The following is a 25,059-nucleotide window of genomic DNA, read 5'->3' as shown; positions in this document are numbered from 1 at the left end:
ATAGAAGAGCCACTGTTCAGGATGAACAACGTTCTCGTCCATTGACTCATGTTTCAAACCATCCTTCTCTCTTCCTGAACTCCCCTTCTTCAAAGAAAAGGAATGATGTAATAACTGTAAGATGTGCGTTAGTGTGATTCCAGTTTCTATGTCACTGACTGCTTGTTTCTATCTAAGCATATAGCAAATCTCCTATCCCTTGTGTATTTCGGTGTTTCTAATGGCTTTGACATATTTATCTATTCTTTTGGCTGCATATGCTGCTGTACAGATAAACAGTAAAGATAACAGTGGACTATTTTCCAATTTTCAATCACATTTTTAATCTTCTTTCCCTTAATTTTTTTTTAAAGTGCATTTCCTAGGCTCTCTCATATACTATATTTTCTAGCAATTGCTTGCCTTTTTGTCCTTCCTGCTCTTAAATCGGTCAGTTACGCTAGCTTGGTGGAAATTGTTTAGATGTACAACCCAAATTCTCTAGTGAGGTTTGGCTAACTAACAAGCTATTCAAGTGGTTTTGTCTCCTGGGTATGTCTTCATCCTCTGTTTTTCCAGGTTGCTTGAATATTCTTGAACCCATAATTTACCCTAATCTCCTCTAAGGCTTTGAAATAATAAAATACTTAAATAAAACTCTTTGGATAAGTGCCCTTTAAAATATAACTTTATCTGTGAACTATCACATTCTCAAGGGAGTGGATTTTGTTCCTCAGACAATTAAGGGGATTTTCTGTCCACTGTGTCACTGTGGTTTGTTCACATCAGGCATACCCATCTAAACTCCTGCATCAGCTCAGAAAAGAAAAGATGAGGAAAGTCTGGGAGGAAAATAGGACAGAAATGAGACTGTTTCTCTCTATGATTTCTTTTTTTCCTGAGGCCTGGGTTCAGTTCCCTGATCTACCACATGATATTTTGTGGGTCATGAAGTCTTCCTATGCTCTTGAAAAATAATTGTCTGCCCAACAGAGATGTTGCTGAGGATAAATTAACAGTGGGAAAGTTCCTAGCCATTACAGAGATGGAAGGAGTAGTCTTACAAGCAGAGAAGGGCTGTACGCTGATCTTTACTTCACAAAATAGGAAAAGGGAGATTGCTTGACTTGCCATCACAAAATCCCCTTGGGATGTCTGAGGCAGAGCAGTGAACTGGATCCAGTCCCTCTGTCAGAGACCCCATGCAGTCTATGATTTCCTTGAAAAGTGGTTTTCATAGTCCTGACTAGGCCTAATCCCAGAGTCCTGCAGATGCCTCCAAGGTTGTCCCTTCTGACAGCCTGACTTAGGCAAAAGAGGGAATCTTGGAGGACCTCACCGCTTCCCTGCAGCTCATCAGGGCACCTGTCCAGGCCCTGGAGAGCACCATCGTTTGGAGATTGGGCAGAGACACAGTCTTCACTGTTGTCTTTTATTCATTTTTTGAAACTTTCCTCCTAGTAACCTTCATTTGTAATCTGAATTCCAAAATTTCCAAATTTTCATACCTGAGGTTTATGATGGTGAAACAGCACTGATAAAACCAGTGTTTCCACTGAATGAAGACTTTTTCTCAGATCCACTGCTTTGTGCTTCATTATGCTTGGGGGAATGATTATCTCCTGGTAGCTATATACCTTGCATAACTTTGTGTTTATTCAGAAACAGCAAAATGATAGAGAAGTTCATCTGAGGAGTCAGTGGTTTCACCTCAGTCCTCATCTCAGCCTTTCAGAAGCTCAGAAGATAAAATACTATATTTGTTTCTGCATTGCATGCAGCAACATAAGAACTGATTTGTCTTTTGGCAGTATGTTCCAGGGTGAGCTGCTCCTCTTTCTCACAGTACCAAGAGGACACTGAGATCTGCTGGCTGTCTCTGTGGTTTCGAATCAGAATCGTGTAAGGTTGGGAAAGACCACTAAGATCATCTAGTCCAACCAAAGCATGCTTCACTGCCAGGACCAATCCAATGAGCATCCAGGAGATTTTAGGGTGGCTTTGTGACAGAACCATATGGGGGGGAGTGTTTGCTGAAATTCGGAATGTGGCCAACCTTAATTAATTCTATCAGCGTATACTCAATCACTGTCTTCTAAAGAAGATAAGGTTGAATTTCTGAGAAAGGGGAAACCTGTGTTGTAATGGGCAGAGATGACAGAATTTGAGTAGCAGAGGTCTTGCAGGGCTCTCCTGTGTGAGAGGATACTGAACTGCCCTATACCAGTCCTAAAAAGTTAATACTGTAGTCAGTGGGTTAACCAAACTAATGCAGGAACACTTCTGAGGAGTTACACCCCTTGGACAGGAAGACTCCTGGGAGACTGAAGATGTGGGTGATGCATGTCATAGGTGGGACAGAACTTAATGAAGTAATCAGAACTTTTTGTTGTTTGTCAAGAAATTGAATAAAATTACTTATGTAGAGACATAGCGTGCAATGCGTTGGCTGTTTCAGGTTTTATCTTCTGGCCCATTATGAGGCTCTTTGGAATAGCACGTGAGACACTATTGTGTCTATACTACCTACAGCATTTGCCTCTTCAGGCTTATGTTTTTATAAGCAAGCTTGCATACAAATACAAATATATTTATACAGTGTTTCTGAAATTTTTGTTTTGTTGAAGAGTCCTCACATTTTCAATGTGATCTGTTGCATTTCATATGGTTCTCATACCTTGCTCATATTCTCTTCAGGCCTCCTGAACTGAATAAATTGGATGTATCATGGAAATATTTTTAGATGGGAATTGGGTGAAGAAAATCTTATTTGGATCTTTAGAATAGACTCTTCAGCTTGTTATTATAGGTTAGTTAATCCATGGCAAATAAAATTGACAGTTATACATTGCTGTCTCATTTTTTACTGGGGAAAATTTTTCTTCCATCACCATTTTTTTGCTCTAAAGATTCCAAGACACTGTTTTCAGCTTCACAATGGTTAAAGGAGGATCCATAGATTTCCTGATTGTGACAGTGTTTTTATTGTATGTTACAGAAATATTGCAATCATTACCATTTCATAGCAGAAGCTGAACAACCCCACATACACTGAATAAACTATTATTTGAATAGGTGAAAAGGACAAAACTTTCTTTTCATTTTTGGGTAATATTTGCATGTATTCCTTGGGGGAGGAATCATGGAGCAGCTTTCACATGAGAATAGTATTGCTACAGCATTAATATGTTTTTTTCTAGTTTCTGAGGGTGGATCAAGACAAAGACAGAGAATGCAGCCTGGATTGTGCAGGTTCTCCTCAGAAATCGCTTTGTGCATCTGATGGAAGAACATTTTTGTCCCGGTGTGAATTTCAACGAGCAAAATGCAAAGATCCTCAGCTGGAAATTGCCTATCGGGGCAACTGCAAGGGTGAGCAAATTGAATCTTTCCAATATTTTCCTTTGATAACAATGCAATATAATAGACTTAAAATAGCTTTTGAAATTTAATGAATATACTGAGAACTAATAGTGCTGTACTTTAACATTGCCTGAAAGCAAGTAGATTTAAATTTGTCTTGTTGATTCTATAATAATGTGCTACAAAAACTTAAATTAATCTTCACCCTCAGCAAAAATATGGTTCCCTCACCTTCTTACACTGTAAGAAATCATTAGGGAAATTGAATGGTTAAGTCCTTGTCCTGAAGGACCATCTCACTGCCAAGCTCAGAGTAACTCTGAAGATTGTTACCTCCTGAAGTTGCTTGTCTATTGAAGTTTGCTGTACTGAGTTAGAGCTGAATTCAGCTGTATGTTTTCCAACGGTTATTTGCCCAGGAAAAAGTAAAATAAAGTCCAAATGGTTGCTGTTGTTTTAGTTAGCTTCAAAATACAATCCCTCCATTGAAAGTGAGTAGAAATTGCAGAATGTTTTCTACGTAACAGAAAATTGTGTGAATCCTCAAATGTTGTAACTATGAAAAATGAATTAAATGGTTTGTAGTGCTTAGAGGCCTCATAAGCTGTATCTAGCTACATCTACTCTTTTACTTCTGACTTCTCTTTGGAGAAACTGTGCAACACACGATCCTAGTGCTCCAGTTCCAATGCTTTTCACTTTTCACAGGTTAACCTTTTCACTTTCAGAGTACGCTGGTGCTAGAGACCTCAGTTGTCACGCTAAGAGATACATGACATAGTTCCCTACTGAAGTGCACACAATGATCTTCTTTTAAAATGTAAGAATAGCAGCACTCAAAGATTTACTTTCCCTTTCTCTCTGTCCACAAAGGAGAAAGAGGAGGGCAGAAGAAAACCCCAGGGACCACACAGATTCAACCTGTAGGAGGCAATTTTCCACGTCGTCTCTCTCCATTAGCTCCAGCAAGCCTCTGAAGCATCAAGCCTGTTTCAAAGAGACATTCAGTCTCATCTTCTGCCTAAATGAAACACCGTGCTCATTTTTCAGCCCTTCCATAATAAGCCATTGTATTAGCTGATGGATCTATTTACTTATGTGAACAAGGATAACATAATGAAGCTATCTGAGCCCAAGTTTTTGTTACAGTTATGAACAACAGAGAGAATTATTGTGAGCTTTGTTTTTGCTCATTGTATATAAATTTAGTGTATTATACACTTTAGCAGAAATGAGTTTTTCAAAGTGTTTTTGTTTATTGTTTTTTCTTACCAGGTTGATAATGTCATCTGCAAGATTTTTTTTTCTTTGGGGGTGCCTTTAATTGCCCTACCCAAAGTGTATCCTGCAATGCTGGCATGTTTTTTTCTGCCAGCATTTGGAGAAGTACTCATTCACTGTGTATGTATTAATGTGTAGCACGTCAGTACAATTGTAGACTTGGAATTGATTTTGATTGCCAAAATCATACAATCTAATAAATATATGATACAGCAATATACCAAATCAGCAAGGGACTAGTTCTCTTTTCATTTAATGTTTTCTTCATATTTCTAATTCAGTTAAAATAGTCCTAAATTTTCAAGTGGTCACCGTCTCTTTTCTTACCCATCACTGGGATCATCAGCAATATTTCAAGCTGTGAAAACAAGTTTTAGAGAAGGAAAAAATGATCCACTGGCCTAGCAGCTGCTTCAGTCTTAGTATTGATACTATTGGTAGTCCAATCAAACATTCTCCTGAGAGAGTGGAGGAAATCCTCAGATTAAGACCCCTTTTGGGCCAGTTGCTTTTGAGTAGTGAAATTAACCAACAGGTGAGTCTTGACAAGAGTGAGGAGTTCTTTTATTAAACTAAGCAAAGATGATGGTTCAGTTTCAGGGCAACTTTCAAGGTTTCAGCATTTGTTTTCATTCTCTGTTGGAATGAAAACAAATTCTTTTGAAAGTGTTCATGTCTCCCTAAAACCAACAAAAATAGCACATTAAAATATTGTTTTTGAATCAGATTTTGAAGTTGTTAACATTAGTGAAAGAAGCATCTATGTTTGCATGTGGAAGTTATGAGTCCTTCCCTACCTTCCCTTCCTTCCCTTCCTTCATTCCTTTCCTTTCCTACCTTCCCTTCCTTCTCTTCCTTTGTTTTATAACAAATATGTATATTTTTTCCAGTCCACTTGCACACAGTGCTGGATTTTTTTTTGCTAAACTTGGAAAAGTTATCATAAGTTATGATGATGTGAAATTTCCAGCCTGCTTTTGCAGTTTCAGAGGGCTCAAATGATTTGCATAAACTGTAGATGACCATCCGTGTCTTTCAATACTTTTCCAAACAAAATCTGAACTCTGAATTTCTGGACGTTTGCCATTTACTTGACAGAAGTTTACTGTGCAACAAGATTATGAATCTAGTAAATAAATGTATGTTAACAGTTGAGAAATATTATTTGTGTTAGGAGGACTGTTAAAGTATCACCTATGACTAGGATCTACTACACAAACACACAAATGCTTCACAGTAAATCTGGCCCTGCATATCCTGAGAAAGAAAACACAGAAGAAATGCGAGAGTAATGTGCTTGCTTTTAAACAGGTCAGAAAGACACAGAGGCTATTCCTAAATTACTAAATCAAACAGTGCCAGGACACTGTATGGCTGTCTGCTCTGGTAAGTTGGTAGACTGATCCCTGCTATACTTTGAGCGCAAGCCAGACAGTATTTTCCCTAAGACTTTATCTTTGTGGCCTGGGAGTTAGTGTGGGCCAGGGACAGTCCTCATTAGGCAGCATGCACAGAGCCACCCTCCTGTAGAGGCTTAAGGCTATTCAGCCTGAGAACTTGAGCCTAGCTGTTCTTATGTATCAGGGTAGATCTCTTCCTATGGCTAGCACGACCTTGGGTATGAGTTCTTAGTGCTTAGACTTGTTCTGTCTACTACAACTAGTGAGGATGGGACTGGAGCACTCTCGATGTCTTGCAGGAAGGCTTGGCCTATGATACTCTTTGTCAGTGCATGTGAAAAGTGCAAGAAGTTTCTTAATCTTGAAAACAGGGCCAAGCATGCAGAAGTACTATTTATATCCAGCCCTTCCTCCCTCCCCCCCACCAAAAAAAAAAAAAAAAATTGTTATAAAAGCCAAAAGAAAAAACCTCTTTAATTTATATTGAATTATGAGCAGGGAGTTTTGCCCAGCACTGCAATCTCCTGTAGGTCCAGTAGCTACTGTCTTACAGTTAATGGCGATTTTACATGATTTGGAACATGGCAAAGGTTACTTCAGAAGGCTGTGCTTGTGTGGAAACAGAAGCATACAATGTACCAGCTAAAAGCAGCTTCCCCAGCAGAGGTGGGAGAGGTATGCTCTGGAGACCCCTTGTAACCTCTGCAGATAATTTTTTCTGGGATCTTTGAGGAGGAAGGCAGTGAGGCCCCAGAGACACAATATTATTGTCTCTATCTCCTTTCACTGTCTGATGTGTAGGAGAGGTTGTCATGGCATGAAAACTTCCCCAGAGCAAGGATGTGATGGACGAAGGAGTCCAGATTACTTTGTCTCCATAAATGTCCAGACCGAGGTTTGCATTACTATGCCTGACCCAGCACTGCTTTTTCTGGGATTTATCATTTAAACTGGAAAAAATACACCACCAAATAAGCCAATGGGAAATAAATACTGTAAATGTGTTTTGTCTTGTGTTTTGCAGAATTATGTGTTCCTCCTAATTAAGTCACGATACTGAAGGATATCAAAAGTTTAAGTTATATCTTGTTTTCACGCTGCTTGGGGAGGATCCATCTTTCTCATCATCCTTTTCATTCAGTATTATTTTGAGGCTGGTTTTCTGGGGACTAGCAAATCCCCGAGACCCTGAGTAATGCCCTACTTGCAGTCTTCCAAGCTATGTGGCTTTTCAGCTGGTGCTCAGACACATACTGTGCTTCATCTAGAGTTTGGGGGTCCTTTTGAGTCCAGGCTTTGCTTAATTCTTGTTTACTTTTTGAAAGAAGTAGTATTACTCAGCTGAGGAAATGGGAGATGTAAGCATTCAGGCCTTCCTGAATTCAGCTCTGAGGAGGATAGCACAAACTCATCTTTGCAATTTCTCTTACCAGCCTGGAACAAAGTTATTATATGGCTCTGTGAAACTCCACAGCAACTTGGATGAAGATTCTTTTTGTCTTGTGAAAATTCTCAGGTTTCAGAGCGTGCTGGCTTTGACAAGTTTTGTGTAAGCACTCTCTGTGGTTCAGACCATCAACTACTCTAGTAGTTTTAATCGCATTAGGTGTTTAGGGACTGTCACAGGGAAATCAAGATCCTTGAGCCCCAGAGTGGCTAGTACAAACCTGGCTATAAGCCAGCGTGTAGTTCTGGTAACTACTGTGTATGCTCAAACCTAAGTGTGCACCTGTTTAGTGTACTCTGCTGAGTGAGGACCTCCTTCTTGATCTGATAAATTTATAAATATAACAGGTTTGTTTGCTTTGTTTGTTTGCTTTGTTTCATGGGGCACCTTGTATATTCCATGTAAAAGAGACTTTCTCTCTCTTCCTGTAAGTGATTAGAATTGCTCTGTAAAATATAGTCTCATCACATTGTAGAATATTAATACTTTCTATTAAGTAATGAAAATTTTGCATTGTTAATACAAAAAAAAGAGAGAATGCTTAAAATAATTTCTGCAGATTCCTGTCAGTTTCCCCTATGCTAAAATCAGTGAGTAATTTTTCTATCATGTTTTTTTTACCCTACTTATTCACACTACTGAAGTTTTTCCCCTGAACTTCGAAGACATGAACTCATATTTTCTGCAGCAGTTTTCAAATAAATTAAGGCTTTTCAAGTCATTTCTCATGACAATAAGTAATGTCATTACTTTTAAACCTGAAATGATGATGCTGGGTGGAGTTCAGTGGCATTGAAGGGTTTTCTAATGAAAGTACTTTTTAAAAAGACTTGATTGACTGATTGATTTGATCGATTGATATGACAACAAGCTTTAGTTCTGGCTAGGCTAATGGAAGATTTGGGATCAGTGTCATTATTATTCTACAGCTATAGAGACCTTCTTTCTCCATTAGAAACCCTAGATAGCTCATAGAATCATAGAATTGCTCAGGTTGGAAAAGACCTTAACTCATTTATGGTATTCTAAAGAGCCTAGCTGTTGAAAAAAATGCTGTTCTTTTATGGACTATCACAGACATAACAAAAGGTAGTATCTTCATTCTCGTGATTCACATAAAGTACTGGAATGCATCAAAGTATGAGTGGAATTTCCCATAGAATCATAGAATCCTTAGAGTTGGAAGGGACCTTTAAAGGTCATCTAGTCCAACTCCCCTGCAATGAACAGGGACATGCACAGCTAGATCAGGTTGCCCAGGGCCTGATCCAGCCTCACTGTAAAGAGGTATTTCATTATTTGCTATTTGCTTTCCTTAGGAGAGAGAAACACTTAGCATTTCTGTTTCATTAAAACTGAGCTTTCAGAAATAGTATGAAGTTTCTGTCATTTAAATTATTAGTACCGTGATTGAATGTGTGAATGAGGATATGTTTGAATTACGATATGAATTAAGGTATATTTCTGTCAGGCTTAAACTTATTTTCAGGCTAAAACTACAGGTATGATGGTTCCCATTTTGAAGAGAAAGAAGTATGTAACTGAGCTGCGGTGTTTTTTGGCTTGTAAATAGATCTTGGTCCCATAATTCATGAATTCAAGCATCCTTTGGGGAAATATTGCTGTTGCTTCATACCTAATGAACAGGGTTATGAATGCTGGACATGGTTCCTGAGTGCAGACCTAATCCTCTATTCCCTCAGAGGCTGACATCAAGCTCAGGTTTGCTTGAGAGCCAGGTGTGGGCCCAATGTTTGCTTGTAGTGCCTAAGCATATCCCTCACATCAGCGCATAGGCAGGGACATTGGCTTGGGCAGCCCTCCTGCTGCCTGGATGGCAGGCTTGTGGGCTACGCTTGGGAGGCAGAACATGCTCCTGAGATGTTTTGTTTGGAGAGAGAAAGCCATATTGAGTTGGTTTAGTTCTTTTCCAAACTGCAGTGAGTGAAAGGGGGATTGGACCAAGGTATCATTCTATACAAAGTAAACCTTAACACATACTGAAAGCTTGCCTGGTCTGTAGATTGAGAGTAAATCAGTTTTCACTTGACCTCCTTGCTCTTCTTTTCTTTTATTTTCTGTGCTCGCATTTTTCAGGAAAAAGTGGAAAAAATGGATGCAAAATTTTAAAAGTATTTTGGGAAAAAAATACTAAAATGAGGCAATTGAGAAGAGGTATCAGATTTTTTTTTTGATACATCTTTTCCTGGAAATATTATTATAGAGCAGATTTTTTTTTATCTCAAAATGCTTCTAGCTAGAAGCTACCTCCTCCTTTTCCAGACATTTTCTCACTGTGAGTACTGCATTTGATCTGTAGGATGACTGCAAGTTTCCAGACTGCAGTGCTGGCAGACCTGACACAAACCCTGTACATCTGCAGCCTCCTTATATTTTGTTTCTGAGCCTTCAGTTTTGCTGTGTATCAAGCTACTGTAGTAAAGTGTTAATTTAAGACAAAATATTCAGCAGCTTGATGAAGTTATAATTTATGTGGTTCCTGAAAACAGGAAGAGCTGGCTTCTGATTTTGCTTTCTGGTAGGTATTTAATGGGAGTGGATAAAGTGTTAAGTATGTGTGGAATATTTTTTGTGGAATATCCTTTGGTTTTTTGTGTGTGTCTACTGGCACATGGAAAACAACACAAACAACACTGAAATATTATCCATAATTTACTGGAGATGGAATTTATCTCTTTGAAAAATAGTCCATTTTTCTTGATCATATTTCTCAATGTGGAATGTGCCAAAGCCAGACTGCACAGAAACAAATCACAAAAGAGCATTCTTTTATGATTTTATACAAAAAGGATATCTTTTTAGAATTTAAAAAAAAAAAGCAGTCCTTTTAAAATTATTTTTGAAGGGTTTTTTTTTTCATTTCTGGTCATGTAATTTTAATTTAATTTTCAAGTTTAATATGATGTGAAAATCTTAGGTGAAGTAGAAACTAGTAGTGCTAAAGCAATAATACTGCACTGAAGACTTGAAACTACAAATAACTGCAAGCCTTCTCAGACTTTCAGAGCAAGAATTTTAAATTGGCCCATATTAGGCTTATCCAAACTATTTATCAAATCAGTGTTCTGTTCAGAAAGCCTAGTCTGGCCTTTGGTATGTAAAATATCAGAAAGCTGTAGCTTTAGTTTTTATTGCAAATATTTGATTCAGTTCTAGTCAGGCTATATCTCTCCAAATGTGAGTTTGCAAATTGGGAGAAATATTATTGTGCCAGGAAGGATTCCAGCACAGCATTCCTTATTTTATCTTAAAGCTTAGCTATCTACATTGCTGGGTGGTTGCAAAACTTGAAAAAAAGAAGACAACAAAAAGAACTCCACACTGCCTACCACTGTGGGATGCCAGTAGGGGAGAGTTTAGGCTAAGACTGCTGTGCTGTTTTGTTTGAATCCCGAATGCAGCAATAAAAATAGAGACTGAAAGAATCAGCCAGCCCTTGTCACAAAGCAAGTCTTTTTTTTAATGGCTGTGTCAGGCTAAATGTCTGTGCAGACGTCCTTTCTGACCGAAAAAACTAATAATCTCTGCATCTTTGAAACTGAAACGCTGAGCACATATAGCTTGTTAGGTGTTTCCTGCTGCTAAAGACTACTGCTATTTATGTATTTTGTTGATACAGACATGATCAGTTCTTGCATTGAATATGCATTATCTTTGGCCAAGTCTCCTAGAAAATGTTTGTGTTGTGAGTAGTTTGTCCCATGGAATCCAAATTGTGCTCTGAATAAAACCTTAAGATACTAAATGAACTACAAATGAAGAGCATTAGACTTTCATCCAATTGCTACCAGTTAGCAAAAGAGTGTAGAATTAGAAAAGAAGCACAGAGGTAGGAATGAACCAGGTTCATTGTTAGGACAATTCAGCAAAGTGTTCAGCTGGATAGCTAACTTTAAACAGCTTCATGCACTGTATATTTCTAAATTTAAGGGCAAGTAATTATATATAGGTATTCTAGCATACTGGAGCGACAGCAAGCGAAACCTGTAGTGAAACAGCAAGAGATATTTGGATTATCTGTGTCTATGCTAGGTCTGCTTTTTCAAATCTCTGTGGCTTTAGAAACGCTTTCTCTGTCCCATAGGAACTAAGTAGATGTGGAAAGTCCTCAGGAGAACATTTTCTTTAAATGATTAGCCACTTTATAAGTGGTTTTAACTGAGTTGTAAATGTTTCTGAAATGTTCAGTGGCATATTCTATCTATAATAAAATAATAAGCTATGAAGTACATTTTATGCATAAATGCATAACAAGCCCGTATCACATACAGTATCTCTTTGAAAGCACGTGAAGTCTGCTTCGGTGTATGGGGACTGGGAAAGGTAATTTTATTCTTACTGAAATATATAGGAAACCAAGAAACAGCAGATGAGCTAAATGAAAGTCTTTTCAAGGACATAGATCTATCCCTTTGACAAGCTACTTATTTTTCCATGAGAGAATCTAAGTTAGATCTTCCCGTGGAGCCTCCAAGCTGCTGTAGATTGTTGTACTAAACATCGCTTTCTAGATGGTGTTTACACCCTTGATGAGTTTGTGTCATTATTTTAAAGATAAACTTTGACTTTCCATTAATAGACTTCTCTCTCATATATATATTTCAAAGATTACCAAGATTTGAAGTTGGTGGATTTTTTTTTTTTTTTAAGCTTAGTGTTTTAGGTTCTTCAGTGTTGAAAATAAGACAAAAAATGAAACAAGTTCCAAGTTGTGCTGTTTGTAAGGCTAATTCTGTTTTCAGAATTTCCTTCGTACTACAATTTTGTATCACCCTTAGTGTTACTCCAGGAAGTCTTCTGCTCCTGCCCCCTCACATCTGAAAGAATCTTCCTGGATGCCACAGCTGCCTACTGGTGTTACCTCCTAGCTGAAAGCTTTTGATGTTGCATACTGAAGCTTAGCACACAATTAAGATGGCTTTAAATTTCACCTCTGCCTTCCAGACATTAGACTCCTCTGGATAATTCAGAAAGACCTGTCTAAACAGCTACAACACTGCAATTTCCATAGTTTTGTGTATTCTGTCCACTCTCATGCACTCTTCAGTTGTATACCTCAGGCTGTGTATGTCTTTGAGTAACCTCTGGTTGCCTTTCCAGTCTTGGTGCTAAGTCATGGTGGTGCCATGAACACATCGGCCAGTGTACTGTGCTAAAAACCATCAAGCCCTGCGTTAGCCCAGTTTGACATCTAGTACTGTCCAAATGAGGCAATTTAAGGTAAACTCATGCATCTTCATGCTCAGTTTCTATGCCAGAAGTATTTTTTTTTCCAGCAAGGTTCTGGGATGTAAAAGCCCATTTACCTAGAGATGAAAGAATACATTCTCTCTGAGTCATCTATTAACATAATTCAAAATTACAGTTGGGCATATATATCTGCAAAATTAGTTTTTCCCATTGTCTGAATATAAAGACAAATAATGTCTCATTTCAGCCAGGTTTTCAGACGTCTTGGTCTTTATTTCAAAACAGGTCTAACCTAAATTATTCCTGTTCTAGATAAAGAGGAAAGTTGAATCTGTATGTGAGAGACTGTACTGTGGTCCTCACAGATGTCAGTGTTCCTATAAACCTTCTGACAAGCCACTTCTGCCTAGACACATCCTACTAATTTGAGATGCTTATGAGTCATATTCATTATGCCTGTGCCAGGTGCACAGTGGGGCCCTTCAGTAAGAATTGGCTTGTTGCACTCACAGGATTTTATGCGGTGAGTCCCAGAATTGACTTTGCTTCATGAGCATGAGCAATGGCCATGTGGAAGTTTAGTTTTCCCTATGGATTAGGATCTCATACTTCACTGACTTTGGCCTGTTAGGAGCTACATCTATCGTGTCTGATATTTTGATGTGAGCTCATGCTTCATCCTTACTTCCAGCCACAGCAAATATGTATATATATACTCTTGATCTTTTTCAGCTGTTATAAAAGTCTAGCCCTTAAGTGTCTTGAATTCTTTCTTTCCTTTAGAAAATCTGGTTGAAACCAGGCAGTAGTTCAGAAGATGCTACAACCAGGCAGAAAATGAGATGATCAGATGTAATCTTACTAAGTTATCGTAACTAATACTATAATGACTTCTTTTGGTTTCAGTAATGTTTTATTTGGGAGGAAGTTAGCACCTCTGAATTAATAACCTAATGTTCATTAATATTCTGAGGAAGAATATTTTATATGCCTTCTTTTTATCTTGACAGCCCTATTACATTTCTTAGAAAAAGTTTGGATTACATCTCTGTGTCTCAAAGTTATTCCCCTATGGTAATACATCGATGAAATAAAAAAGCAGATTTGGGAATCATGTTTTGGCTATACACAGTTTCAGATGCTTAGCTTGATAAGAGAGCTTCCTCATGGGTTTTCTGAAGCATAGCAATGCCCAACATCTTTAAAATGTTTCCATGGTTATATAACACAAAACAAGGCTTCAGACTTGAATTTTATATTTCTCTAAATTTGGTCGTTGTTGATTTTAAAGCATATTAGATCATCCACAAATAGGAGGCTTTTAGAACATCAAGCTGTTTAGGAACAAGTGGTGGACAGTTTTGGAGAACTTCTCTTTTGCCTTGGCATGTTTTTAGGATAATTCATATACTGGAGATAATTTACAACCCTGATGGTACTATTGCAGAAGCCTTATGTGATGGAATTTATATCACTTTCCCTTTTAGACATTTAAACCACATGTCATTCTAGAAAAACGAGGACAGAGGTCCAACAAAGAAGTGATTTATTTTCAGTTAAAATACTAGCTACATTAAAACCACATGTTATTAAGTACTGTATAACCAAACCATGCTCAGAATAAGGCTTACGATACCAAAGCTTGCCTAAAGTATTTCATTTCTTTTTCTTTAACCCCATACTTTGGCAGTGCATACTTTAACAGACTTTACCTGAGCTGCACAGCACATTGACTATAATTTTCCCTCGAGAAAACAAGTTGTTAAAGTAACAAATTAATTCAGTTCCTTATTATTTTTCTCAAATTTCTAGATGGTTGAACTTTTCTGTCCATTTTAGATGATAATACATCCCTGTGAATCTCTGTCATGAAACAGCATAATAAAATTAATGTTGTTTAATACTGAAATATAATTTTTAAAAATGAAACAGCTTGTTCTTTGGGCACATTACCAACATGAACTGTCTGACTCTCATAACACTCCGGAGAGATAAATAAAATCTCATTTTACAGAAGAATAAACTAATGCACAGAAGTAACTCACGCAAGTCCAAGACTAGAAGGGAAATCAATACAAAGATTAGAATTAGGGGGCCCCAATTTTGTGTACACAGGGCACAGATTCTGAGGACTAGTTGATAGCGTCGTTATGCTACACTTTCCACACCAGATTTCTTAGGATCTGAAGGGAATTTTTTGGTTAAAGCTGCCAGGAGTTACCTGACACTTGGTGGAGATGACCAGTGAAGGATTCATCCTGTACAAGGGCATTTTGCAGTTGCACCAGGCTTCTGTGTTGGTTTTTTGCATGCATGGCTAGATGATGCTAGCCCAGGAAGGGTGCCAAGGGGAAAAGGAACTTAGCTGTCTTACCTGTGTGTGATAGAGTAACTCCTGTGCACTGGTAGATGACAAAACCACATTAAGATACCTGAGTAGGTATCTGTTGTGGTAAGGCAAGTGTTGCCTCGTTGTCCAGATTCTGTTCAATGTGCAACTTGCATGAATTAGAAAATCTGTCCTTGCATTTTCTAAGAACCATACAAACATTCACTAATTAACACAGTGCCCCTTTCTCATTGGTAATCTATGGACAGTGCCTGCCCTAGAAAGGATCTGGCCAGTTACTGTCAAATAATCCTTAAAGAAAGCACAGATCAGAAGCAGCAAATTTCTGTTTGTACGCTTGAGATCTTTCTAATTCAGACATTACAGTCACATCTTGAAATCATTAATAATTCCTTAAGCTTGCCTGGTATTCTCATTTGTCTTGAAATTGCCTAGCTTAAGCAGATCCTGAAGTATTGATTCTGCATGAACAACATGCTAAAATTTGCAGTGGCTTTAGAAAAAGGAAAAGATACAAAAGTTTATGCTATGTGTCTTTTCTCAGCTTTTGAATGCCTAATTGAAATATTGTATCTGTATTAGACAATAGAAATATTTCAGACAACGGAAGCTACTCAGTTAAAGCTTACTAATTTGCTACCTTGTCTTGGATGGAGACCAGTACCAAGTAATGCAGGAGGTGGTGCAATGAACTACAACAGTGGACAGAAGAAGCCCATGTGGTATACTTGACTAGTGACAAGTCTAAATCATAAATTGTTTCACTCAATTTTATCATGACATGAATTAAGTCCAGAATTGTTACTGAACCACCTGCCTGTCCTTGTGTTGTGTAGTGTATGTACATATAAACCAAAGAAAAAATACATGTATATTTTTCTTTTTTAATAGCCTGGTAGGCATGTCTCTAGTCACAGCTCACTGGCTGGCTGAAGTAAACGGTGTATAAACTCACAGAAGGAAGCTATACTGCTGCCTAGTTTGCCTTTCCCAAAGCACTAGAAAACTGATCTTGCTGCTGCTGCCACCAGCACTGGAAGAATATTGTGGAGCATGAAGTGGCAGCTATTGTTTAAATTGGTTGAAGAAGTATATTTTTTGGCCTTCTGCCCTTTGGGCAGCAGCAGGAATGGCAAAGTTGTCTTTCCAATCATCTCTTCATCTCATATTGGAGTTCTGTCCTTCTGCTTCATGCTTCACTTTGTGGCCTCTTGTCTTTGAGATGGCAAAATGTTAGTTTTGCATACTCTGTTTGGCAGTGTGAACATACTTGGGCAAACCAAAAGGACTCACAAGTTAGTCAAGTAGTCAAATGTTGGAGGAAGGTGATGGTTATATTAGTAATTGACATATGCACCTCAGTAAAAAATGTTACTGTCATGAAAGTGAATTTATGACAATATGGCCCCAAATTTATTGTCTTCCATTGGTTTTGTTTCCTAAGTATAATGCAAATTATCTTATATTTTCCCTGATTATAATTCTGATTCTCTTTATGTGGTCTTGAAGCCTTCTTTCCTGCCCCCCACCCCAACTTAAGGTTATTTTCTGTGTTTCTTTTACATTTCATCATCCAATTGATGTGTCTTCTCCCTTTCTCTAGATGTTTCCAGATGTGTAGCTGAGAGGAAGTACACCCAAGAACAAGCTCGAAAAGAATTTCAACAAGTGTTTATTCCAGAATGCAATGATGATGGCACATATAGTCAGGTTAAAAAATTTTTATTATCTTATCTTGCATGTCTGAAAAATAAGCATGTGTGTGTTTGCAAAGGGTGAATAAGACAGAAATGTAAAGAAATGAAATGTAATTTCAAAATGAAATGCAATTTGCCTTAATAGTGATGTTAAAAAACAGAAGGAAAACTCACATTTTGTGCCAGCTGAGTCTTGTTGTTTTTTTTCAGTATTGGCCAGCAAAAGAGCCAAACATTACTGTTATTCATATGATACACTCCCTATTCTCCTAGGCTGAGACAGCTGAGTCATCCTTGTAGCTCTATGAATACTTGTCAGATGGTCAAATATTTGGAGTTTCTGATCTATTCCTGATCTGTACCAGAAGTCATGTGATCAGAGTCTATATCAGTGCTACTAGCGCAAATCATACAGGATTCTTCTCTTTCCTCAGCTGCATTTTTGCACAAGCAAATGGCTGTGCACCAGCATATGGCTAATTTACTTAGGTTAGATCATATAATTCAGAAGCGTCATGTCTAGATGTTTACTCTGTGATATACACTCCAATCAAGGTTGCCTTCTGCTGCCTTTGTGATACATTTCAATTGCTGATTTGTGCAGAAGACAATCCTTTTTTGTTTTAAGCATGGTGAGGAAGTGATACTGGCCCTCAGGACATATAATGCAATTGATTTCTGAAAGGAATTCCAAGAGTTTCCTTCCTGACAGCTTGGGATATGAATAATGCTGGCAGAAGCACTCTGTCCTGCACTTTCAGTGGTGAACAATATGTTCTCTGTGTGGAAAAAAACTTGAGATTGCTTGCATCAGGAACAGTTTATGTGTCTCTTGAGGAGCTTTGTTGTGAGGTTTTCATAACACCTGCACTCCCCTGAAATAGGGCATAAACAACCACATATTTCAGTAGTTTCCTCTTCCACTGGATTCTGAGAGACTACCTCACTTTTCTTGAAAGAAGCTCTTCTTTATGCTGAAGAATCATTTGTACGATGGTGGTTATAGTGCATTATGGTTTACCATTCTACATTTTACCGATGTACATAGTTAGCTGGACACAATACTCATGTTGTGAATGCTTCAGGATAACAGACACATGTCTGACAGACTGCATGTGATTCCTGTCATTGCTAACAGGTTCAGTGCCACAGTTACACTGGATACTGCTGGTGTGTCACTCCCAATGGTCGTCCAATCAGCGGTACTGCTGTGGCCCACAAAACTCCCCGCTGCCCAGGTAAGGATTGTTCAGCTGACTGAGTCTTACAAATTATCTTAAAAATAATAGTTGTGCCATCTGATTAGACTGAATAAGAAAATTTGTCATCAGAGAAGTTGTTCAGCACAGAAACAGGTGCTTGTAGAACATTTGGACGCTCCATCCTTGAGGATTTTCAAAAGTTGACTGCACAAAAGTTGGTCTGTATTTTAAGCTAGCTCTGCTTGAGTTCTTCTGAGATCACTGCCAACTTAAATCTTTCTGTGATTCTGTAATGCATCTACTTTATTTGTTTTATAATCTAGCTACTGAGGGATTTTTCTGCAGTGGTCAATTGTATGATGTTTGTGTGTAACTATATGAAACCTGCAACTGACTTGCGGAAGTAGATCTTTCTTTACTTTGTAACTCTCATGCTTGTAAACTCATTGCAAAAAACAAAACAAAACAAAAAAACAACAAACCCTAGAGGTCTTCATTTTTTTCTTTATATTTTAAGCGTTTTGAGAAAAAAATCCACACTCTCAATGAAAAATATTGATTGTGAATGTCTTGATGTGTGATATAGCCCAGGGAAAGAACACCCACAGAATATCTAATGAATGGCCAAATCCAGAGGAGAAATAAAATTTTAAAAAGTGCTAGGAACATATTGAAATCATTGTCTGTAGAAATTAATTGGCAAATTGAACTCATTGCCATGTGTACTGACCTTTGTCGTTCATTGGAACAATTAACAGGTTCACTGTTTTTCAGGAATTTGCTTTTGAATTTATTTCATTGACATTGATAATAAATATGAAAAATCCCCAGTACAGGAACAGTTGCCAGAATTGCTATTCACCTAGTCTGAAGTTGACACAATTGCACCATTTCAACAAAAATAGCTCTAAAATGACTTGAACTGTATATATTTCGTTTCTGCTCATGCTGCAACACCATTCTCTGTCAGAATGGAAGAAATAACTTAAAATTTCAAAAAGCTAACCCCGTAATAGAAATGAATCTGTAAATAAGTTGATTAAAGCCCTTGAGGGAGTTCATGTGGCCTGATCTTCTTCAGTTGTTCAGGTATCGTATTGATGTTTTTAAAAAGTAGATGGAAAAAGTAGAGGGAAAATACCATTAAGTTTTAACAAGTATCATAAAGAGTTAATTCCTTTTCTAAGGTTTGTCGTATTTAAGTGATTTGCAGTCTTCCATGCATCTTACTTAAAAAGTGAACTTTAACCAGAAGGAATTATTTTCAGAATAATCCATTTGATCCAGTCTGAAAAGTCACTGTGGCATGACAGTGAATTGTGAAAAATAACAAATTTTAATGAAATTGTTGTTTATAACTTCAGCATGTTTTCAGAAGACACAGACAGTGAGGACAGTTTTTATGTGCTTCAATGTACTATTAAATAGTGTTGGTTTTGTATGTCCTTAAACAAGGTTTCTCTGAAAGTGCATCTGGTAGTGATAGAACAGGAGAGAATAGTTTTAAACTAAAATGCGTAGATTTAGCACTTAGGGATATTATTTACTTGGCATGGTGGTGATGGACTGACAGTTGGACTTGATCTTAGAGGTCTTTTCCAACCTTAATGATTCTATAATTCTCTTATTCTAAAAGAAGGGATATTTAGGTTAGATAATAGGAATAAACTCTTTACTCAGAGGGTGGTGAGGCACTGGCACAGGCTTCCCAGAGAAGCTGTGGATGTCCCATCCCTGAAGGCATTCAAGGTCAGGTTGGATGAGGCCCTGAGCAGTCTCATTTGATGGGTGGCAGCCATGCCCACAGCAGAGGGTTGGAACTAGATCTTTAAGGTCCCTTCCAACCCAAGCCATTCTTTGATGATCCTATGATGATTACTTTTGACTCAAAATTTTGGTGAGTTTGTTACTGTACATTTATTATTATTATTATTATCAAGGAGAAGCTGCTGGATAGATTCAATTTAGTTAATAGATTGATATGAGAACTATCCTATCTGGAGAAGAACCAAACCCCAGTTCGTCTCAAAGGTATTCATGTGCCTAGCAGATAAATTACCAGACTGCTTCAGCTCATTTTGGGAGGTGTGGGAAGGGAAATTAGTTTTGCAGAAATGCTAAGAAGAAGCATTCGATTTTAATTTAGTAGCTCCAGAGTAAATAGACTGCTCCAGTGTCCAGGTGAGTATGTAGAGTCTGTTTCTGCTCCATGGAAGATCTTGGGTAATTTTGCAGTTGTTATTAGATCCTTTGGGACTCTTTCCGCAGATTTTCTACCCTGCTTGTATCACTGCTCTTAAATTTCACTGCTCACCACTTCTCCTTTGTCTCTCAGGAAAGATGTCCAGCTACATCAGAGCTCAGATATAGATTTGATATACTAGGAGATTTTGCAGTAGTGGTGGATAAGAGTTCAGTCTTGAAGAGTCCGGAGAAACTGTCTCATTCAGCAGAGAAGGCAGCTACAGATTTTCCAAAAAGTTATGTGGTATAATAAAGCAAAACTTTGCTATTATGTTGTAGGCTGAAACCCTGAAGCACAACTGCACCCCTCTCCCATTTCCCAGTATATGTTCAAAATTGCCATCTGCTTAGAATAACAGAGGTTTTTTTTTTTCCCCCAGAAGTTGAAGCTTTCCAGGTCAACATTGATTCCTTTTTATACTTTCTTTTTAGTACCACCATGCACAGGAATTATGGACAATATATTAGTGGGTATACTGATGTTGGAGAAATATACTCCTGTCTTAACTAGTGTTCCAGGGATGCCATTATTTCCAACACTATTTAGACAATTTCTATCTTAGGATAAAAAAGTATCACATGCATATTTTTTATTTATCTACAATAGCTGTGTGAGTAATTCTGTGCTCATTCTTCTGTTCTGGTTGCTTTTATTGAAGCTGTGTTTTTTTTAGTTAGACATAAAAAATGCAGAAAGTTGCAGGTTATAAGGTACATTAAAAAGGCAGAACTGTTTGATGTAAAACCTTCACTTTATCTATTTGATCTTTACCTGAAAGAAGCTCCTCTTCCATCCTTCCTAGTTCTTCCCACCCGAACACTTGTTACTGCCAAAAAACACCCGATAAATCTCAGAATGCCATTCCACCCCATGGAAATAATCTCTGCTGCTGCGGGAGCAGTGGTGAGAAGGAGCGTAAATCAAACACATTCCCATGACAACACTGAAAAGAAAGCTCCTTAAAAATGATGAATGTACTCCCAATCCTTTCACTAAAGAACACCAGACATAAAAAAGACATTTTTATAACTCCTCATCTCTTATCAGTACTAAAGGGAGCTGCAGAAATTCCATAGGCAGAGTACTGGGAAATGGGACAGAAATAGAGAAGCAGGTGTTAAATTATCTTTGGAAAATACTGTGTTGTACTGTAGGGTTTTTATGCCACATTCACTCTTTCAGGGTTCTGCCAGTGGGATTACAGAGATATGGCCACAAGTTTTATTGTTCTGTGATGTAGTTTTGCTACCTCGTATTTAAAATGATGTTAGCATCTTTTAAGTCCAAAATCAAGTACCTTTAAATGTTTAAAACTCTTCCTGTCTGTATAATATTATCATCAGATAATATGTTGAATATGAATGCATTTTGTAAGGCAACAGACACTTTGGTTTATATTGTATTGGTTTTTTTTTTTTTCAGTTGGGAAAATTATCCATCCTTAATTTATCTAGTTCTTCTGTCCCTATATGTAGTATTTTCCCTATACAGACACTATCAGACACACATATATATAATATAGAGCAGAATGGGAAATTTACTTTCCTGTTTCTTGATATTTGCATTGATTACATATCAGGTATTCTTTAGCAGGAGATGAGGCTTTCACTTTATATTTTTCTCTTTTGAAGCCCACCCACATACGATCAGAACTGTAGAAAATGTATGTGCTAAAATCAGAAACCACAAAACACTCACTATATTCCCTGGAAAGTTAATTGTGCCTCAGAAATCATTTGACTGAAAATGGGCTGAATTGTGGGTTTTGCCATAAACTAATGAATGATTCTGTAATTTTTTTTTTTCTTAATTCACCACAATCATCAATGAACAAACAGAGGAGAAAAGCTGAAATGGTACTAAATTCTTCTTAATAAAATAATGCTGCTGAATCTAATAGGCCTCCTTGCCCTCTCCCCTTCCATAAATATACTTATGTTGTGATTTGGTTGCTTACAATGCAAGAAGCAGATTGTATTGCCTTTTACATAAGTTACGTGTTGCTATTTCTATTTCATGCCTGGCTGAAAATTTGAACATTTGTTGTGAGTATTGAAGACACAGCTTCCTAGAAATCTGGAAATCCATCTTCCCATTACCATTTTAAACTAGCAATACTCAAATATATTCAGAAAATGTTAGAAAAAAATGATATAAGCTCAGTTACCTCTCCACTTCCAATTTAGGAAAAAAAATACCTTTCTGATGCATAGTTGAAAATTCAGGATTAAAGAGTGTGAAGGGTACTTATTTCCCTTTTTAGGAAGTTCTAAGGCTATTTCTGTTCATTTCTTAAGACTACAAAAGCTAATGTTTGCCCACTAATTTTGAACCTAATTTTCCTAGTATTCATCTAACGTCATAGTGAGATCAGTTTCACTATGGCAAAGTTAGCCTTTGTGAATGATACTATCTTCCACATCTATCCATCAATTTTCCTTCAGAATTTAGGACTAATAAAAGCAAAGTGTAGAAGAATATCGAATGTGGTGCTGAATGTACATAGAAACAAACAGTATCATTCTCAAACTGAGGCTTTACTTATCACTCTGTAGTGCAAAGGAACCATCAATGGGGCTTCATCACACATATACCTATGCTGAAGACCGTTTGTACTCACAAACTGGTGTAAATCACTTTAGTGTGGATGAGAGTGAGACCTAAAATCTCTGTATTTATGAGAGAATTTATAGTTGTACTCCTGTACCTCAAAATTGTACTGAGAAACTATGGAGTTAATTGCACCTGGATGAAATTTGAGGAAAGATTGGATCACTGGTCTTTAGTGCAATTAGGAACACCTGTAATTTTGTGCATAGTACTTCCTAAAACTGAATCATCTGAGTTCAGGTTTGGCCTCTCAGCAAAGTCAGGCCAAGTACCTAAAAGCTCTTCAGTTAGCACAAAGGCAAGCATCTGCCTCCTCTTCAGGGTGAGCAATGGGGATTAGTATTGCAGTCTATTTATAGCAAGCCATCCCAAATACTTTTGGATCTACTTTCTATGAAGAGACTGGCATGTGTTTTTCTTGTCTGAATTAATATTAATGCATTACTAAGTATATTGAATTTCTAGAAATTCAAAAGCGATGAAGTGAAAACATACAAACAGGCAAAAATTAAACAAGTCCACATTAGACTGTTTTTGATAGGGATGCACAACAGGTGTGTTAGAAGCTGAATCCTCCAGAAGGTAATGCCAGCTTGGCTGCATTATCATGTGTTCTTTTGTGGAGGTTTTCCAGTCAACTTGCCAGGTCTGTGATGTTAGTTGCCTTTCCTCTGGCAGACTTCTGTGTCTATACTTCATGCCGAAGTAACCTTCCATTCAGTGTGGCGAACAAGGCCTTTCATTTAGTAGGCTTTCTCATTTAAATTGCTCTTCTATAACAGCTTTGTTGTGCTGAAAGGTTATTCTTTTTGTAATCCACAGTGAATTTTGGTCAATTATTTTATACACTTTTGAGCATCTGTCAAATATTTTTCACTTTAATCCTGGTGTATGTAAGGAGAATTGATGTGGTAAAAACTGATAGATATTATGCTTTATATTTGACCCTTCTGAGAGAAAAAAAAAACACAAATTTCATTTTAAACTTTTTTTTTATGCATCAGAGATGGATATAAAGACAAGTAGCTAGCATGAGGATCATACAAACCATTGTAGTAGTGAGACATATAACTGAGAAAAAAGGCATTTTTCCTTTTTGAACCCTGAGGCCAACTAGTTCTTGCAAAAACTGCTAAGAAAACCAGTGGATTCTCCATTTCTTGTTGACTTCAAACGAAGACTGGTGGGCTGGCATTCAGGCTGATAGAATAAGCTGTTAAAACACACCTCCTGCAGATTTCATCACTCCTTTCCCACCACCGCTGCCTCCCTTCCCAGGGCCCCAGCTCTGAGGATGCCTCTCTCCTGCAGCCAACCCAGGCTCAGGCTCTTAAGGCCTTGTCCGGCCTGGCCTTTCCAGCACACACAATACAAAGCTAAAATACTTGGTTTGCAAAGGAAGAATTTTGTGATATTATTGCTGTAATAAACAAAGATGAATTGTTGAAGCTGTGTTTCTTAGAAAAAAATATTAAATATGAAAATATTTTTTTCTGGTTAATTTCTTTCTCCAATTGCAGGCTCAGTGAGTGAGAAACTGCCACAAAGAGAAGGTGCAGGAAAAGCAGGTAAATATTTTAAAAGTCCTTTTAATAGGGATTAAAATAGCTGTGGGATATACCACCTTGATTTTCCATAGGTTTAAATTATCAAAGAATAATCCTCACCTATTATATTTGCATACATAATACATATACATGCATATGTGTATATGTGACATATTTTTCTAGTCTTAGCTCTATGGAATTTGCTATTCTGTGCTGTTTGGAAAAGAACTTTCCTTCCCATAGCCATAATCTGAATTATTTTCTTATGTTGTTCTCTTGCCTTGGAGGACAGATTATTCTGTTTGATAAAGCCAGCATTCTGAAGTCCCATGATCTAGGGAATAGAGTCCTTGCTTTATCTCCATATCAACCAGTACTCATGTCATCTTGGACCCAGCACTTTGTTCAACACTGTGATTAATTCAAGTGATTGCTTAAATTCATGGCCAGATGATCATTGTTCTTAGAGATAGATCACAGTGTGTATCGTGTTGGCTGGACAAAATCTGATGCAACTCCAACATAGCTGGTAGATTTAAATGAAGGAGATATCTTTTCTTTAAACAAGATTAAAGCTCACACTCTCCAAACACTTTAAATAACTTTCGATTCAGCTGAAAATAATATTCTAAATATTGCTGCCAGTTAGAAGGGGATAAATTAATTTTAAAGAAGTTTCTCATATTTTGTGTAAATGCTAATGACTATCCAGTTTGGTCCACCATAA

At 37.5% G+C, this 25,059-nt stretch overlaps 1 protein-coding gene across 5 annotated transcripts in view; it reads left to right on the top strand.

The window, feature by feature from the left end:
• Positions 1-25,059, top strand: part of SMOC2 (SPARC related modular calcium binding 2) — a 139,681-nt gene that overhangs the window by 43,318 nt on the left and 71,304 nt on the right. For all 5 annotated transcript variants that reach the window (XM_021392109.1, XM_021392110.1, XM_021392108.1 and 2 more), the window contains exons 2-5: positions 3,180-3,351; positions 16,635-16,741; positions 17,867-17,966; positions 24,306-24,353. In XM_021392109.1, the coding sequence (XP_021247784.1) occupies positions 3,180-3,351; positions 16,635-16,741; positions 17,867-17,966; positions 24,306-24,353 (427 nt within the window). The remainder of the gene's footprint in view (positions 1-3,179; positions 3,352-16,634; positions 16,742-17,866; positions 17,967-24,305; positions 24,354-25,059) is intronic.

The sequence above is a fragment of the Numida meleagris genome, chromosome 3 (assembly GCF_002078875.1).
Source record: "Numida meleagris isolate 19003 breed g44 Domestic line chromosome 3, NumMel1.0, whole genome shotgun sequence".
NCBI classification, from domain to species: domain Eukaryota; kingdom Metazoa; phylum Chordata; class Aves; order Galliformes; family Numididae; genus Numida; species Numida meleagris.
This window is presented reverse-complemented; position numbering and strand designations above follow the sequence as displayed.